General features: G+C 37.8%; 2 protein-coding genes across 2 annotated transcripts; one reads left to right on the top strand and one right to left on the bottom strand.

Annotated features, from left to right (window-relative positions):
* The first annotated feature begins 130 nt into the window (after positions 1-130).
* LOC129444989 (uncharacterized) lies at positions 131-11,607 on the top strand. The gene is made up of 14 exons (XM_073866220.1): positions 131-504; positions 2,362-2,529; positions 3,697-3,861; positions 4,450-4,626; positions 5,186-5,329; positions 5,875-6,729; positions 6,899-6,999; positions 7,169-7,219; positions 7,301-7,679; positions 7,767-7,943; positions 8,371-8,509; positions 8,613-8,711; positions 8,823-8,956; positions 10,702-11,607. The coding sequence occupies exons 1-12, from the start codon at positions 387-389 to the stop codon at positions 8,620-8,622; spliced, it is 2,484 nt and encodes an 827-aa protein (XP_073722321.1). The 5' UTR covers positions 131-386; the 3' UTR covers positions 8,623-8,711; positions 8,823-8,956; positions 10,702-11,607.
* A 2,997-nt stretch (positions 11,608-14,604) lies between these two features.
* Positions 14,605-16,675, bottom strand: LOC129445503 (uncharacterized). The gene has a single exon (XM_055206700.2). It carries the CDS (start codon positions 16,076-16,078, stop codon positions 15,182-15,184), a length of 897 nt encoding a protein of 298 aa, XP_055062675.2. The 5' UTR covers positions 16,079-16,675; the 3' UTR covers positions 14,605-15,181.
* Between the last annotated feature and the right edge of the window lie 1,299 nt (positions 16,676-17,974).

The following is a 17,974-nucleotide window of genomic DNA, read 5'->3' on the forward strand; positions in this document are numbered from 1 at the left end:
TCCACAAGTTGTAAACAACACAATATAGGGACATGAAAATTGAAAAAAAATCATCACTGTTGAACAGTGAACATAGAACGCGTCGTTATCATGGAACCCATTGTTCTCATAGAACGCTTCGTTGTCATGGAACCATTATGACGTCACAAACAGTGCCTATAAAAAGGGTCAGTCAGAAGCAAACGCTACCATTCTATTGATCTGAACGCTTGGCTTTGGTTGACTCTGAAACCTGTGTACAGATTACTGAGTGATTTTGCTGAATTTAGCAAACAGTTTGCTACTTTAAGCTACTTTGACGCACTGTGTACAGACAGACGGTTTATTCAGACCACAAATCTTTTTAGACCAAGTCTAAACACAGTCTGCAGTCTACTATCAACATCATGTCTCGCCATCTAATGTCATTCATTGACAGGGAAGGAGCAGATGTTGCAAAGATGGATTTTTGCCTACCCAATGCTGTGCTGAACTTTGACACTGAGGCGAAAAGCCCAAAGACAGGTAACGTTAAAGCAAAACATGTTTCTTTATTTCCGATGAGTTTAAATACAGTTATTTGTTGTTAATGCGTGTGTAACTATTTAGACACACGACGATTGTGCTCGTGTACTTGACATTTTACCCGCCGTTTTTCTTCACAGGCAGCATACGCAGCCAAATTTTGACTCCATTAATTTAACCAAAAGCGACCAAAATTAATAAAACATCCGCGCTGTTTAAGATGAAGCCGCACGAGGCCTAGTTTTTAAATATCCCTCACGAAAATTAAAAGTGTAGTAACCACGTTTATTTGTGTATTCAGGGGTGCAAACTTGTCACATTTCGGCGAAACTGGCCTTTTTTAATCTAAAATAGGTCATTCTTGTGATTCGTCTAGATCCGATGAGTGTTCGTTGTACGCATTTCATAGGAATGGGCTGTTTTATTTAATGAGAGGTGAGGCTGTTTTATTTAGTTAGGGGTGAGGGGGGTCTGACAGGGTAATGTAAGCAGTTCGAGAGGTTACGCGCCTACGTCACGTTGCTGCGTGCGTGGTAACCAAAATGTAACATTTGTGCACTTATTTAAGCGCCGCAGTTTTAAATCAAGTGATTATAAAACACAAACAACAAACATTACATGCACGCGCTGTTTCTAAGGGAGCGTACAAGACGCGCGCATCCGCTACTCGAGTGTTATTCCACTGTATTAGCCTTAAATACACACATGCGTCAAAATTCCCTTCTTTGCAAGTATCCTCATGAAAACGACCATTTAGGTCTGAAGAGAAAGTAAACAGCTGAAAGAGAAAACGCATGTGTACGTTATATTAGATCCGGTCCTAAAGGGGAAGTTACCTAATTTTGCTCCTGTCTGTCACTCGTGTTAATCAAACACCATTGAGGAAAAAATCGCTCACAGCTCTTAACTAAATCACTTTTGTACCTTTAATAAGATCTGTACGTCGAATTGTACACAAGTTTGAGTCGAGTTGCTCGTTCAGGGTTCATATTCATACTGTATTAGATCTATGACTGTGAACAGAACAGACCCTGAATTATTTGTTTATGTGCATGCCTACTGATTAATATGAAATACACATTTCTGTAACACAAAACGGTTGTATTTTTTCCACAATAATGCATTGTATATAAGCATTTTATTAATTTTTGTTTATGTCATTACAGTAATTGATGTTAGTTTGTGGTGCATTAACTACTGTTAACTACTCTTCTGATTCGAGTAACCATATATCAGTGTATATTGCCTATTGTGCTTTATTCACATTGAAGCTTTCTTGCTTTGAAAGACTTATCACAACTAAAACAGGAGTTTTAATTGCATGGAGCATGGTCAAATAAGTCCATTGCTGCCAAAAGTATATATTATTAAACAATTATACATGCTAGCACAAAGTATCATATAATTCGCAAATGTGTTAAACTTCAAAGGTCAACCTCTAAATATTAATTAATATTGAAAACATTTTGCCCAATTTATTATTTATTTATTCAAACATATTAGTGGGGTGTGAGTGCTTTTACCCCTGATGAGTTTGCACCCCATAACTATTAGCAAAATCATGGTTATTTTGTGGTAACAATGGTTTTACTACTGTAAACTTGTCTTTTTGGATGTAACTGTAGTAAAACCATGTTTAATTTTTTTAAGGGATGTATAACATAAAAATATGCAATATTATATTATAAATATTATGCAATACTATGACTGTTGTTATCCAGACTATCAGCATACTTGCAAATGTGATGTTTACTTAATACAATTTAGTAAACAATTTCAGTTTATATTAAGTTACATGTTTCATACAAAAATATAATTTCAAATGAAGGCATTAATTTATTGAAAATGTATTTGCAGTGTTTAAAGCAGAGATGGATGCTTTTCTATCGAATGCTTTTCTGACATTTGACAACATCTTAAACACTGAATCATTGTCAGAAGTCATGCACGCTGCTGGTAGTGCGAATCTGTGTGGAGGAGTTGAGGAGGATTCTCCTGCAAATGCTGGGGCGAAAAGCCCAACAGGTAAGATGCCAGAGAAAGCAAAATGTGCTTTAATGCTGATAAATTTATATACAGTTATTGTGCTGTTAATGCACATATAAACATACCTGGTGGTGCTCATGCAACTTACTTGACATTTTACCCGCCGTTTTTCTTGACCTGCAGAACAGGCAAAATTAATAAATTGATAAAACAAATTAACCAAAAGTACCAAAGCGAATAAAAAAACTGTTAGATAAGAGCTAGGTCGTATGAGGCCTTGTTTTTTTAATATCACTCACGAAAATTGACCTTTTGTGGTAAAAGTGCAGTAACCATGTTTCTTGGTGTATTGATTACTATAAGTAAGGGATAATGTAGAGGCAGCCGGTAGTTATTGGGAAATAAGCCCCGACAGTGTGATCAGGACCCGCCGCTTATTACACGGCTACTTGCCACATAAGAAAAAAAACTGGACATGAATATGAATTTGAAACATTTTATTGGCATATTTGTTTTAAATTAACATTTTTGTCCTTCCGCGAAACTTTGCACAGATGCATAAAATGATCGTAATACCTTATTAAGATCCTCTGCTTCATACTTGTCTGTCTCCATTTTTTCTCTTTTAGCCAGTCTTTGAGAAGTTTTAATGCCCATTCTGTATTTTTTTGCGTGTTGGCTTCGTAGCTGTCATGCTCTATTTTGTCAAGTTCAATCTCAGTAAGCTGTCTGTGTCTTGTCGTGGTTGTCCAGTGTTTGTCACAAGATGGCGCCAAACAGACAGTAATCTTTATTGATCTTTATTGGCGCGGAGCGATTTTACTCGTGCAAGTAGTCCGGCTATGCGTTATTATTTTGGAGCGGTTATTATTTGAAAAGAACGAACCTGCAAATGTCTCAACTGACCAATCAGAATCAAGCATTCCAGAGAGCCGTGTAATAACCGTGGTTAACTGGTTTAACTACAGTAACCATGTTTTGTTGGATGTAACTGTAATAAAACCATGTTTGATTTTCATAAGGGATGTTAAAAAATATAGTTATGGAATACTGCATATAACTGTTGTTATCCAGACTTCAGCATAACCTCAAATGTGATGTTTGTCTAATACAATATAGTAAACAGTCAGTCTAAATTAAGTTACATGTTTTATACAAAAATATAATTTCAAGTTAAGGCATTCATTTATTGAATTGTAATTGCAGTGTTTAAGCAAGATATGGATTTATTCCTATCGGATGCTTTTCGGAGCTTTGACACTGTCCTTAACACTGGACCGTTGTCAGAATTCGGGAAAGCTGCCGGTAGTGTGAATCCGTGTGGATTTGAGGAGGATTCTCCTGCAAATGCTGGGGCGAAAAGCCCAACAGGTAAGATGCCAGTTAAAGCAAAATGTGACTTTAATGGTGATACGTTTATATACAGTAATTGTGTTGTTAATTCACGTGTACATATAGACACACAAGGTGGTGCTCGTGTACTTGACATTTTACCCACCGTTTTTCTTGACCAGCAGAACATGCAAAATGAATAAATTGATAAAACAGATTAACCAAAATTAATAAAACATCCCCACAATTTAAGATAAAAGCTAGGTCGTATGAGGCCTTGTTTTTTAATATCCCTCACGAAAATGTACCTTTTGTGGTAAAAGTGCAGTAACCATGTTTCTTGATGTATTGATTACTATAACCGTGGTTAACTGGTTTAACTACAGTAGCCATGTTTTGTTGGATGTAACTGTAATAAAACCATGTTTGATTTTCATAAGGGATATTAAAAAATATAGTTATGGAATACTGCATATAACTGTTGTTATCCAGACTTTTAGCATAACTGCAAATGTGATGTTTATTTAATACAATATAGTAAACAGTTTCAGTTTAAATTAAGTTACATGTTTTATACAAAAATATAATTTCAAGTTAAGGCATTAATTTATTAAATTGTAATTGCAGTGTTTAAAGCAGAGATGGATTTATTCCTATCGGATGCTTTTCGGAGCTTTGACACTGTCCTTAACACTGGACTGTTGTCAGAATTCGGGAAAGCTGCCGGTAGTGTGAATCCGTGTGAAGGAGTTGAGGAGAAGGAGAAAGTTTCTCCTGCACATGCTGAGGCGAAAAGCCCAACAAGTAAGATTCAAGTTAAAGCAAAATGTGACTTTAATACTGATAAGTTTACATACAGTTATTGTGTTGTTAATGCATAAAGACACACAAGGTGGTGCTCGTGTACTTGACATTTAACATGCCGTTTTTCTTGACACGCAGAATACGCAGCCAAATTTTGACTCCATTAATTTAAGAAAGCTATCAAAATTAATAAAACATCCCTGCAATTTAAGATAAGAGCTAGGTCGTATGAGGCCTTGTGTTTTAATATCCCTCACAAAAATTTACCTTTTTGTGGTAAAAGTGTAATAACCATGTTTATTGGTGTATTGATTACTATTAGCAAAACCATGGTTATTAATGGTTTCACTACAGTAACCATGTTTTTTGGATGTAACTATAGTAAAACCATCTTTAATTTTCATAAGGGATGTATAACATAATAAATAGGCAATACTGCATTCAGCGGTTGTTATCCAGACTATCAGCATGGTTGCAAATGTGATGTTTATTTAATACAATTTAGACAAAAATATATAATTTCAAATTAAGGCATTACTTTATTTAATTGTAATTGCAGTGTTTGGAGCAGAGCTGGATTTTTTCCTATCGAAGGCTGTGCTGACATTTAACAATGTCCCAAACTTCGGACCATTGTCAGAAGTCGGGTGCACTGCCGATAGTGTAAATCAGCTTGAAGGAGCAAGGGAGAAAATCCCAACAGGTGAGATGAAAATTAAAGCTAAATGTGGCTTTAATGCTGATAAGTTTACATACAGTATTGTTAATTTAGGTGTACAGGTACCCGCTTGTGCTCGAGTACTTTTGACCTCATTTTACTTTTTCCTTTGACATCACTTCTCACTGAAACATTTGCCAATACAGAAAGACACATTTTGACAATAGCCACAATATACAAACAAATTCAATCTTTATCTTAGGTTTAGTATGCTAAAACAGGGTTGTTATGTTATTGTCTCATCCGATTTACAATAACACAAATACACATAGTAATGTCATTGTTTGCATCCCTGTATGTTACTGTCTGTTGTTTATCATTTCTATTGTAAAACAATCTGATTTTCTGTATTTTGAAAATGCAAATGTAATTAACTAAAAATATACATATTTTAAATACACAAATCTAAAATTAGTATATAAATTAAAATAAAGTATTATCACTGGCCATGATTCTTTGTCATTCACTTTCAACTACTCTCATAATTAATTTTCTAATAGTTTATAATTTGTTTCGTTTTTTTGGTGTAGACAGTAACATCAGTCAGGACCAAGGAAAGACGTACTTTGACCGGGCCTGGAGGGGCAAAGTGGAGCCAGTGCCGGCTCCACAGCTTGAAGCCGATCCAGCTATCCCTGATGTTAGGAAAGTGGTTGATCTGGCATTCTGGTCAAAGACTAAGATTGGTCCGAAGAAACAGAAACAAAAGGCTTCGAAGAGCCGTTTATATGACCTCCAGGAAGAAAAGACTGTTGTTCAAGCGCAACATGTCGAGGCAGATTCAGCTATTCCTGTTGGTATGGATGGTGCTGATTTTGCATGCCCCGAATCGAATATTATTATTCGTACGGAAAAACGAAAGACTTTGAAGAGTCGCTTATTTGGCTGTTTCCGGAGGGGCGATTTGGAGTCGATGCCGACTCCACAGCTTGATGCCGATCTTGCTCATCCTGTTGGAATGGATGGTGCTGATCTGGCCTGCCATGAGGCAAAAACTAAGATTCGTCCGGAAAAACGAAAGTCAACGAAGTGTTGCTTCCTTGACTGCTTCCGGAGGAGCGATGTGGAGTCAGTGCCGACTCCACAGCTCGATGCCGATCTTGCAAATCCTGTTGGAATGGATGGTGCTGATCTGGGCAGTCTACAAAAGTTAGGTGCCTTTACACTCAATGTCGGGTTGAAAGGTGGTGGAAATCCAGACCCAAAAATACCTGAAAATCCCAGAACAAAAGCAATTGGAAATCCCCGAAATCCTGTCCCGACAGATGCTGGAAATCCTGTCCCGAAAGATGTAAAAGTTGTTAGGCCAAAAACTTTTAATCTTTTTAAAAAGCAAAGCAACAAGCAACCAGCCGATCCCAAGCCAGGTCCATCAGTGACTACAGGTGAGTGTAATGCCTTTATTACTCCTAGACTGGATTGCACCAATTTGTGAAATGGTTTCATTATCATATTTTGTTGTACCTTGAAATGTATGCTGTACTTTACTTCTGATCCCTGTATTAAGGTGTACTGTAACCTCATCAATTTTCATGTTTTCTGTGTGTTGTTCAGGGACTTTTGAGTCTAAATATCAACTCTTAGAGACGGATGTGCTTGGGAAAGGTAGCTTCGGCAGAGTGTTCAAAGGGATCCGTCAAACGGATGGGAAACTGGTAATGCACTCATATTTATATCGAACACAATGTTTGCAGAAATGTGTACGTCCACTTGATCTAAACGATGTTTAAGTAGATTGTCAAACCTTAAAGTTACGTGTGCAGGTTAGCTGCTTTAGTCAGCTCAGGAGAAATTAATAACTCAGTGTTTTTTTCCTCTTTACAGGTTGCCATCAAGCAAATTATGAAACACAAAAGGGACAGATATATTCAGATTGTAAGTTGTAAAGTGAACTAGACAGAAAATACACAAAATCATAGTTTTATCTAATTGTAATTTGTTCATTTTTTTCTCCAGCCTGGATATCCCCAACCGCTGCTAACAGAAATAGCATTAATGCTTAAGTTAAGAGAGGGTTACCGTTGCCCGTATATCATAGAGTTATATGACTGGTATGAGACTAGGGAAATGTTCACACTTGTGATGGAGTATCCTCAGGAGAGCCAATCCTTGAAGAGTTTTGTTTCTGAAAACAAACTGAGTGAAAATGCAGCACGACATCTGATGTATCAGGCAGTACGAGCAGTTCAACACTGCCTGCGTAATGGTGTCGTCCATACCGACATACATCCGGGGAACTTCTTGGTGCAGAAGAAAACTATGAAGTTAAAGTTAATTGACTTTGGGCTTGGACATCTGTCAAATGTTGATGGCCATGATTCAAAGGACTTTAGAGGTGAGCTGATTTTTTTAATGTAGCAGAGTATGGAAACCTGCTGGGTCATCTTTTACGAAATGACTAAACACAATGTCTTGTGTACAGGAGCTAAAAAATGCACACCGCCTGAGGTTAAAACAAATCAGAAATTCTTTGCCGTGCCAGCAAACACCTGGGCCTTAGGTAGTTTGCTATATTTCATGATGCATGGATCTTACCCCGACCCTATAACCGACTTGTATATGGGTAAATCGATAAGATATGATGAAGGTTTATCAAAGGGTGAGTGAATGATCGATCAACTTATGCACACACAAAGCCTCTTATCAAACACACAATAAATATTATCAGAGGATATGGTCTGTCTGGCAAGATGTTAGATTTTATTGTGTTTAGTTTAACAGTCATTTAGTGGCTCCCCAATGTTTTATTACATCACTGTGCCATCATCTTAATCTGAGGTAATAAATGAGGAATGCCATTGCTTCCAATGGAAAACCAAACCACATGGGTGTCATTTTGAGCAGAAAAAAATATTTTAAGTGGAAGATATAAACGCCCACCGGTTGAGAATCACTGCTTTAGATGATAGACAGACAGACTTCTTACAGTATTATTAAATGACAACAAAAGTGTCTCTTTATGGCATGATAATTATTGCCATTTGTGTATCATGATGACTAACCAGCTCTCTCCTAAAATTGTACAGAAATCCGTGAACTGATAGACTGGTGCCATTATGTGAGCCCAGCTAGACGTCCATTGCTCCACCAGATCTTAGGTCACAAGTGGTTCAGAACTGACTGGATGATGGATGAACCGGAATTCGTACCCAGAAAGCTAACATAGTAGGAAACTACATTTTGCAGATGACATCCTTTGTCTTTGTGTAGATAGTTGTATAGTGTGTGCAATAGTAAGATTGTTTAAATGTACATTTTTCCCCTACAGTTCAAAATAACATATAACAAAGGCCTAACTTAATGATGGGAGATGCTGTTTTCATCATCCAGAGACGTATGGAGTTTGCTAATCATGTTTCCGGATAAGGTAATGAATGAATGGATTTCAACTGTTTGATCACAATATTTAATGCCATCATAATGAATTAGCTGCAGGTCTAACCACCACTTCTGCATTTGTCCTCTCGTGTCTCCCTAGTTTCTACAACCGAAAACCAAGAATAGCATGGAGATTAAGTCACTAACGGGGTGACAATTACAAGGGAGACAAGAGACGAGCCATTATTTAGAACAGGAATTTCCCTGGATTTACAAATCCATGGGAACTTAACAGTACACAACCACATTTAATATGTTGCACTGTGCAAGTTTTATATATATATATATGTATGTGCAGGGAGTGCAGAATTATTAGGCAAATGAGTATTTTGACCACATCATCCTCTTTATGCATGTTGTCTTACTCCAAGCTGTATAGGCTGGAAAGCCTACTACCAATTAAGCGTATTAGGTGATGTGCATCTGTGTAATGAGAAGTGGTGTGGTCTAATGACATCAACACCCTATATCAGGTGTGCATAATTATTAGGCAACTTCCTTTCCTTTGCAAAATGGGTCAAAAGAAGGACTTGACAGGCTCAGAAAAGTCAAAAATAGTGAGATATCTTGCAAAGGGATGCAGCAGTCTTAAAATTGCAAAGCTTCTGAAGCGTGATCATCGAACAATCAAGCGTTTCATTCAAAATAGTCAACAGGGTCGCAAGAAGCGCGTGGAAAAACCAAGGCGCAAAATAACTGCCCGTGAACTGAGAAAAGTCAAGCGTGCAGCTGCCAAGATGCCACTTGCCACCAGTTTGGCCATATTTCAGAGCTGCAACGTCACTGGAGTGCCCAAAAGCACAAGGTGTGCAATACTCAGAGACATGGCCAAGGTAAGAAAGGCAGAAAGTCGACCACCACTGAACAAGACACACAAGCTGAAACGTCAAGACTGGGCCAAGAAATATCTCAAGACTGATTTTTCTAAGGTTTTATGGACTGATGAAATGAGAGTGGGCCAGATGGATGGGCCCGTGGCTGGATTGGTAACGGGCAGAGAGCTCCAGTCCGACTCAGACGCCAGCAAGGTGGAGGTGGAGTACTGGTTTGGGCTGGTATCATCAAAGATGAGCTTGTGGGGCCTTTTCGGGTTGAGGATGGAGTCAAGCTCAACTCCCAGTCCTACTGCCAGTTTCTGGAAGACACCTTCTTCAAGCAGTGGTACAGGAAGAAGTCTGCATCCTTCAAGAAAAACATGATTTTCATGCAGGACAATGCTCCATCACACGCGTCCAAGTACTCCACAGCGTGGCTGACAAGAAAGGGTATAAAAGAAGAAAATCTAATGATATGGCGTCCTTGTTCACCTGATCTGAACCCCATTGAGAACCTGTGGTCCATCATCAAATGTGAGATTTACAAGGAGGGAAAGCAGTACACCTCTCTGAACAGTGTCTGGGAGGCTGTGGTTGCTGCTGCACGCAATGTTGATGGTGAACAGATCAAAACACTGACAGAATCCATGGATGGCAGGCTTTTGAGTGTCCTTGCAAAGAAAGGTGGCTATATTGGTCACTGATTTGTTTTTGTTTGGTTTTTGAATGTCAGAAATGTATATTTGTGAATGTTGAGATGTTATATTGGTTTCACTGCTAAAAATAAATAATTGAAATGGGTATATATTTGTTTTTTGTTAAGTTGCCTAATAATTACGCACAGTAATAGTCACCTGCACACACAGATATCCCCCTAAAATAGCTAAAACTAAAAACTACTTCCAAAAATATTCAGCTTTGATATTAATGAGTTTTTTGGGTTCATTGAGAACATGGTTGTTGTTCAATAATAAAATTAATCCTCAAAAATACAACTTGCCTAATAATTCTGCACTCCCTGTATATATATATAAAACTTGCACAGTGTATATATATATTATTACAGAAGAAATCATACATATTGTGGCTTTAAGGTTCTAGATATACTACACATATGATGACTAAAAACTAAATGTTGACATCTCTTCGCTTTCTCATCTTCAGGTTGCATCCCATGGACACAAATCGTTGGCTGAACGTCTCATAATATATATATTCCCCAAGGGTTTTTTCCCTCCTAGGACTTTTTTCCTCCTGGCTAAACATGTGGGAGGTTTTTCTCCTAGGGGGTTTTTTCAACCCCGGGGACTCAGCTGACATTGGCTTAATTTAGCAATGTCAAACACAATTCGTTGGCTGAACGTCTCATAAAGATCCTGTCTCATCCTTGAACACAATTTGTTTACGTTTTAATAGTATATTATCTTAATATATAGTATATCCTCTATAGGATCCGTTTACAAATATATGTTTTATATATATATATATATATATATATATTCCCCAAGGGTTTTTTCCCTCCTAGGACTTTTTTCCTCCTGGCTAATCATGTGGGAGGTTTTTCTCCTAGGGGGTTTTTTCAACCCCGGGGACTCAGCTGACATTGGCTTAACTTAGCAATGTCAAACACAATTCGTTGGCTGAACGTCTCATAAAGATCCTGTCTCATCCTTGAACACAATTTGTTTACGTTTTAATAGTATATTATCTTAATATATAGTATATCCTCTGTAGGATTCGTTTACATATATATGTTTTATATATATATATCCCCCAAGGGTTTTTTCCCTCCAAGGACTTTTTTCCTCCTGGCTAAAAATGCGGGAGGTTTTTCTCCTAGGGTTTTTTTCAACCCCGGGGACTGAGCCGACATTGGCTTAACTTGGCACCTTCTTCTATACGTTACATCATTAACACGCTCGCTTGTAAAGTTTATTCATAGCTGCTGTATTTCGCTACTTATGTTGTCTGTCGATTTTTTCTGACTTTTCCCCTGCTTAAAGCTGGGGGAATTAAAGCTGCTTTGAAAAAGCACTATATAAATAAAATTGAATTTAAAAGAATCAGCTATTTCTGTCTCTTTCTCAAGTTTTTTCCCCTCTGAGTTTAGGGAGTAAGCTGACATTGGCTTAACTTAGATCTCTCTTCTATACGTTGCATTTATTACAACGCTCAATATTTCAGTTTAATCGTAGCCGCTGTACCTTGCAACTTTTCTTGTCCACCCATTTTTCAATGTTTTCTCCGGCTTTTATTAATGTAAAGCTGCTTTGAATTAATTTAACAATTGTGAAAAGTGCTACAGTGTATATATATATATAAAATTGAATTGAATATGGAAGACTTTTATGGAATATGAGCTTTTTTATTTGATCAAACTGTTATTGGAACTGATTAACTTGTGTCACTTATGTAAATGTTTTTCATATGCAATATCAAAGGTACACTTAACCTAAACCTGTAAATCTACCCTTCATAAATCTGTAATAGTTTAATGCACAATTCGCATGATTTCTCTCATTTCACAATACATTTTGATTAACTTATTTTAGCTTATTTAAATCTGTGGAATTGAATATTTCACCCATCATGCATACATTTTACTACCACACAGAAATCTCACACAGTCCATCATCCTTCTGGAGAACTTGAGTCCTCTCTGACATCAGGGCTTGACAACAACTGGTCTCCTTGAATAAATGAATTGAAGTTTGCAATGATCATGCTAGGATATGGAATTTGAATGGCAAGAAAAATTAACAGAGCAATTTATTTGATAGTCAAAATATAGATTTCATAATTTTTTTGCGGTTTTATTCCCTGTTCATTATTAAGTGATCATAAATCATTAAAGATACTTTTCTAAAATTAGTCAATTATTATTTAACACAACCATCAAGTTTTTATTTTGCCATGCAGCACTTGAAAGTCTCCACTGCAATGTTTCTTATATACACCATATAATATCATAACAAAAATAATAAAATATCATCTAATGTGTTTAAAAACACCACAAACATTATGTTGTTTGTATAACAGCAAGTGTAGGAGTCATTCAGTCCTTAAAATGTATGTATTTATTTATTTATTTTTGACTGGCATTCAGTTTTGACTGCTTATAACGCTGTATCAAGATACTGCAAATTTTCACGCTACTCTGTTTATTTGTCTGATTTTCGTAAATTAGTCATGTAAAATGATGCACATTGACAATTCAGCTGTAAACAAAAAGAATATGCCAACAATCGTTTATGTAACTTTCAACCATTTCAATCAAATTATAGTTTTTATATTTTTGTAAAGATTTACTCACATTTACTCAATATAGAGTGCCGAAGACGTCACTTTGTAGGCCAAGGAAGTAAACCATTGCCTACAATCTGTGTGTTTGTTGTAGTCCAAGAAGAGAGATTATGTCGGAGACGATAACTTGCGTCATCATTTACTTTGGGGTTTATAACTTTTGCATATCGTTAACATGTACTACACACCTACACACAAAAGGAAGTGTAAAATCGTGAATCTGATAATAATTAGTGTCTGTTAATTTTTTCCATAGTTAAAGGAACAGTGTGTAAGAAATGTATATCAATTAATCAGAAAATGGCCCTGATATGTCACTAGACATTAAGAAATCATTTTAATTTCAAATACTTATATCACTGACAACAGTGGTCTGGCCAGGATATTGTCATTTAAAAAAAAGTTGCAGCCCTCAACTGATGTTTATGTTGTCATTTTGTGCATTGGCCACATTGGTGTTATTGCAGTACCAGTTTTAGCCACTATTTTTGTGATTGCAATACCAGTTTTGGCCACAATCCTACATACTGTTCCTTTAAGTAATAAGTAAATTTCAAAATTGTCCCATCCATAAAGTTGTTTCTACCTCATGAATGTGCATACAAAAATTAAAAATAAAATAAATATGACATGTTCTTTGAAGAGCCATTCTTTCTTTATTTGATGGGTATTATTGATTCTAGTTTTGCCTTTAAATTCACAGAATTATGTTGTATGTTGTCTCTCAAAAACCTGTCCTTTTTTGTCACATCCATAACGCATGCATGTTTTTCTAAATCTTAAACTACTCATAAATAGACCGATATTATTCTGATGTCTGAACTCTAGCATCAGAATTTTAGGAAGTAACAGATGGTTCGATTTATTGGTAATACATGAAATATAAATTTACAGAGCATGCGAGTTTTGACTGCAAATGTCACATCCATAATGCTGAAATTTTGGGGTATATATTGATATAAATTTTTGTGCACTACAAAAAAGGTTTTTATTCATCTGATCTTTTTTTTACCTAGAGCCAATGAAAAATTAAAGGAATAGTCTACTCATTTTCAATATCACAATATGTTATTACCCTAATCAAGAACCGTTGACACATCCCTCCACCATCCGTGCGCGTACACGCAAGCGCCGGAGCGCGCCGCGACACCTCGACAGCATCCAGCCCAGCCCCATTCATTCAATGGTACCATCCAGAGACAAAGTCAGAAGCGACCAAACACATCAACGTTTTTCCCACTCAAGGCGAGCAGTTACACGAGGAAGTTTGGTGTTACAAAACAAAACGTAGCACTTTTCTAAGCAGATTCAAAAGAGGAACCACACTTCACGGCGCAACAGCACCCTTGGGAGTACCTCGACTCGGCGCAGTAACACCCTCCCTCTCCCATCATGAGAGTGAGAAGGGGAGCGGACTTTTCAGGCGAGTCGAAGTACTCCCAAAAGTGCTATTATGCCATAAAATATAGTTCCTCTTTTAAATCCGCTTAGAAAAGCGCTACATTTTATTTTGTACCACCAAACTTGCTCGAACAACCACTCGTCCCAAATAGGAAAAACGTTGATGTGCCTGGCCACCTCCAACCCCACCTCCAAATGGCACCATTGAACGAATGAGGCTAAGCTAAATGCTATCGAAGCGTCGCAGCGCGCCCCAGCGCCCACGTGCACGCACACAGATGACAGAGGGATGCATCAACAACTCCCAGTTAAGGCAATAACATATTTCAATATTGAAAATGAGTAGACCATTCCCTCAACTTGCGCTAAACAATATGAAAATGAAAACCACCTATGAAAACCAGGAACAAAGTATATTTTTCTTGTTGAATAAAGTCAATTCATTTAAATTCTGTTTTTGATCTAAACTAAAATATATTGATTTAATCAAAACAAAAATTCTCATTTAAGAAATAATATCTATTAGAAATGATTTGCTTTGTCACACAGATCACACTAAACACAACAGTCATGGGTTCATGATCATTAACGTACCATCCCCAACAAATAGGATAAAAATGGGTTTAGTCAGCAATAAACCTTTCTCATTGAATCTACTAAAATGCCACTGGAATAATGATAAACCAATCTTCCAGGCCAACACGTTAGATAATATTTGATATCCACATAAGCATAAACATGGTGCCCACTACTTGGCTGATTAGAGTGAATTATAATTGCTGTAAATCCGGTTCAAAACCTACTAGCAGCCTTGTCAATGCATTTATCATTTTCAATCATATTGCTTACAACAGTACTAATCAATCATGGTATTGACATCAGTTATTGAATAAACCCATCTAAGTTAACAACTAAACAAGATATCAGAATATGAGGCTTTTCATCTGTAACAGTAGATAGTCGTCTGGTTCATTTTGTCCTCTCTACCCAATTCTGAAACTCCTCCTGCGTTCTCCACCCCCTCCAGCCATTCAGAACATTTCAGCAGTACGCTCTGGTCCACACCTGGTTCCTCTTCTTCTTCATATTCCACATCATCATATCGGTGACGGTCGTTCAGAAGAGAGATCTTCACCTGAGGGATGTTGGATTGAGAACCTGACTTGGCGGAGGGGTCTTTCCTGTGATGTGCCGTAACCTTTCCAGTGCCACCGCCGATGGTACGGAGCTGCTTCCCGTGGCTCCGCTTCTGCAGGAGTAAGGTGGCCTCAGGAGTCAGATTGATTGACAGGTTCACAGCTTCTCCATCCTTTTTTCCACGGCCTGATCCTGAGCATCTTGAGAAGGACTGTAATCTACAGTTGTCTGTGGTGATGGAGCTGTTTGGTACCAACACATTGGCAGGAAACTGTTGTTTTCTGGTGGATTTTGTTGCATCTTTAGAACTACATTTAGGGGATGAAGCAACCGAGGTGCATGAAAGATCAGCAAGTCTTGGAGATGTAATCCAGGCGCTCTTACCTCCCCACCAGTCGAGCCGCCGCTGGGTTAAGATCGGAAGTTTGCTTTTGTGTGGAGTGGCTTTCTTGCTCAACTTCTTTAGCCGGTCCTTCACATAACTCTTCTCCTCCACTGTGTTGACCGATGAGGGACCCGATAGTTTCTCTTTCCCAGAGCTGGGAAGGCCCTGTCGTCGGGTCACAGGTGGAAAAGGCATCTTCACCAGGTAAAGCAGCACATAGGTCAGGAAGTCCGTCTTTGAGCTGTATTGTGAGAGAAAAGGGATGCGATTCGACTGGGTTTTCGCATGATTTGTTGCTTCCTGAGGTTCAAACATCCACTTGTTACTTTGCAGACAGACACCGTGGACAACACCACACAAGAATAGTTTAGCTATTTATGTTTGGGGGTTGGTCAAAGTGTGATGTGGGAATCCTCTGAAGTGGGTAAGGCTAACATGTGCAGCTTAGAGAGCTTTGGTTACATAACACGTTTGTGTTGTGATGGTTTTACTCTCACTGAAGAGAAAGTGTGTACATAAGGGTAACTGATGTACACACTCTGGGTTACTAGAGGTACACATTGGGGTTAAGGTTACTAATACTGAGTCGTGAGTCATTTCTGGGTACTGTAGTTTTAAATGTATGTTTGCTAGAAAGTTATGCATCTACATGATGCTTTTTAAGATCAATACTATACTGGCTTAAAGGAGAAAGTTTTGCAACCAGTTTTTCTGGTATGAACTCATCAGGTGTTGCACGTGTGTACGTTTTAGTCATTAGAGGATAGCAGAGTTAATCTCCTTAAGAGGTCACCTGACCCTTCCTTCACACACTGTCCACTACAATGTACTGTAAAATGTGAAAATTATTTTAGGCATTTAGCATATGCTGATTTCCCATATTTCCTAGGTAGTACTAATAAAATTAAAATTATTATTTCGATACAAATTGAGTCTTGTTGAAACATTTTAATGAAGCCCTTGTTTTAGTCATAGTGAAATTATTGTAAACATAATGAGGTTAGTAGATTCAGATCTTAAAAATCTTCTAGGACATTAAAAGTTTGGTATACACTTTTAACTTTCCATTATTATACTGTGTATTTTAATGTTATATTACCTAACTATGCTTGCCTTTAAACGGGGCTGAGCAGACCTATCGACTCATGACATCAAAGTAACTTACCGCGAGAAGGATTCAAGAGCGACCTACTTTGTATATTTTTTTATCGCTCTCGCGGTATTTCAACGCCATACGAAAACGTAATTATCGTACCGTATGTTACAGCGTGTAAAAGCGTTTACAGTTTGTGGACTTTAGTGGTGCACCACGAGACGGCAGCAATCTAATTTGGAAGCATGATAGCGGGCGGCAGTTGGTTCTGGCTAGAAGGGATACAGCTACTGCCAAATCTCACGAGATGTTGACTTTAGGGTTTGGATGTAATTATTGTACCGTATGTTACAGCGTGTAAAAGCGTTTACAGCTTGTGGACTTTAGTGTTGCACCACGAGACTGCAGCTATCTCGTTTGGAAGCATGGTAGCGGCAGTTGGTTCTGTCTAGAGGGATACAGCTACGGTCAAACCTCGTGAGCTGTTGGCTTCAGGATTTGAATGAAAACAGCGGTTCTGGCTAGATGGGATACAACTACAGCCTAAATCTCGTGAAATGTTTGGTTTAGGGTTAGATTTGTTTGGGGGTAGGATTAGGATGAAAACAGTACTCATCCACCGGCGGGATTTTGGCCGTAGCTGTGTCCCTTCTAGCCACAACCGCGGCAGCTTTCCTGTGATTGGGCGTGGTTTCAGCTCTGACAGCGGACACGCCTCCATCGTGTGAGAGTAGAGAATCCTGCTTATTTTTCACAGATTTTGATAACTTATTTTATTTATTTGGCGAACTTTTATCATTCAAATTTGGCTGGGTGGTTAATATATTTTTTATGTGGCGTGACAAACTCAAAACACATTTAATATAACTTTACACGGACTTCAAAATGTGCGCATGCGCAGTAATAGAATAATCTGATAAAGATGCATTTTAGCGGAATTTAAACTAAAACACAATTTATGGTTGATGTCAGCGGTTTTAGAGAAATTCTCCTAACATGGATGAATACCATGGTACATGTGCAGAAACCATGGTAATACCATGTTACATCTTTCAGCATTTAAACAATTTGGGTTTTTTAAATAATATCAGTTAAATGTACAGAGCACATTAACCAAC

This window comes from Misgurnus anguillicaudatus, chromosome 3 (assembly GCF_027580225.2).
Source record: "Misgurnus anguillicaudatus chromosome 3, ASM2758022v2, whole genome shotgun sequence".
Taxonomy (NCBI): domain Eukaryota; kingdom Metazoa; phylum Chordata; class Actinopteri; order Cypriniformes; family Cobitidae; genus Misgurnus; species Misgurnus anguillicaudatus.

Bases quoted from the DNA above. Each gene is read 5' to 3' on its own strand.
- LOC129444989 (XM_073866220.1), top strand. From the start codon at position 387: ATGTCTCGCCATCTAATGTCATTCATTGACAGGGAAGGAGCAGATGTT. The intron at 2,530-3,696 runs GTAAGATGCCAG...TTGTAATTGCAG, and splicing joins TGGGGCGAAAAGCCCAACAG to TGTTTAAGCAAGATATGGAT. The intron at 5,330-5,874 runs GTGAGATGAAAA...TTTTTGGTGTAG, and splicing joins AAGGGAGAAAATCCCAACAG to ACAGTAACATCAGTCAGGAC.
- LOC129445503 (XM_055206700.2), bottom strand. From the start codon at position 16,078: ATGTTTGAACCTCAGGAAGCAACAAATCATGCGAAAACCCAGTCGAAT.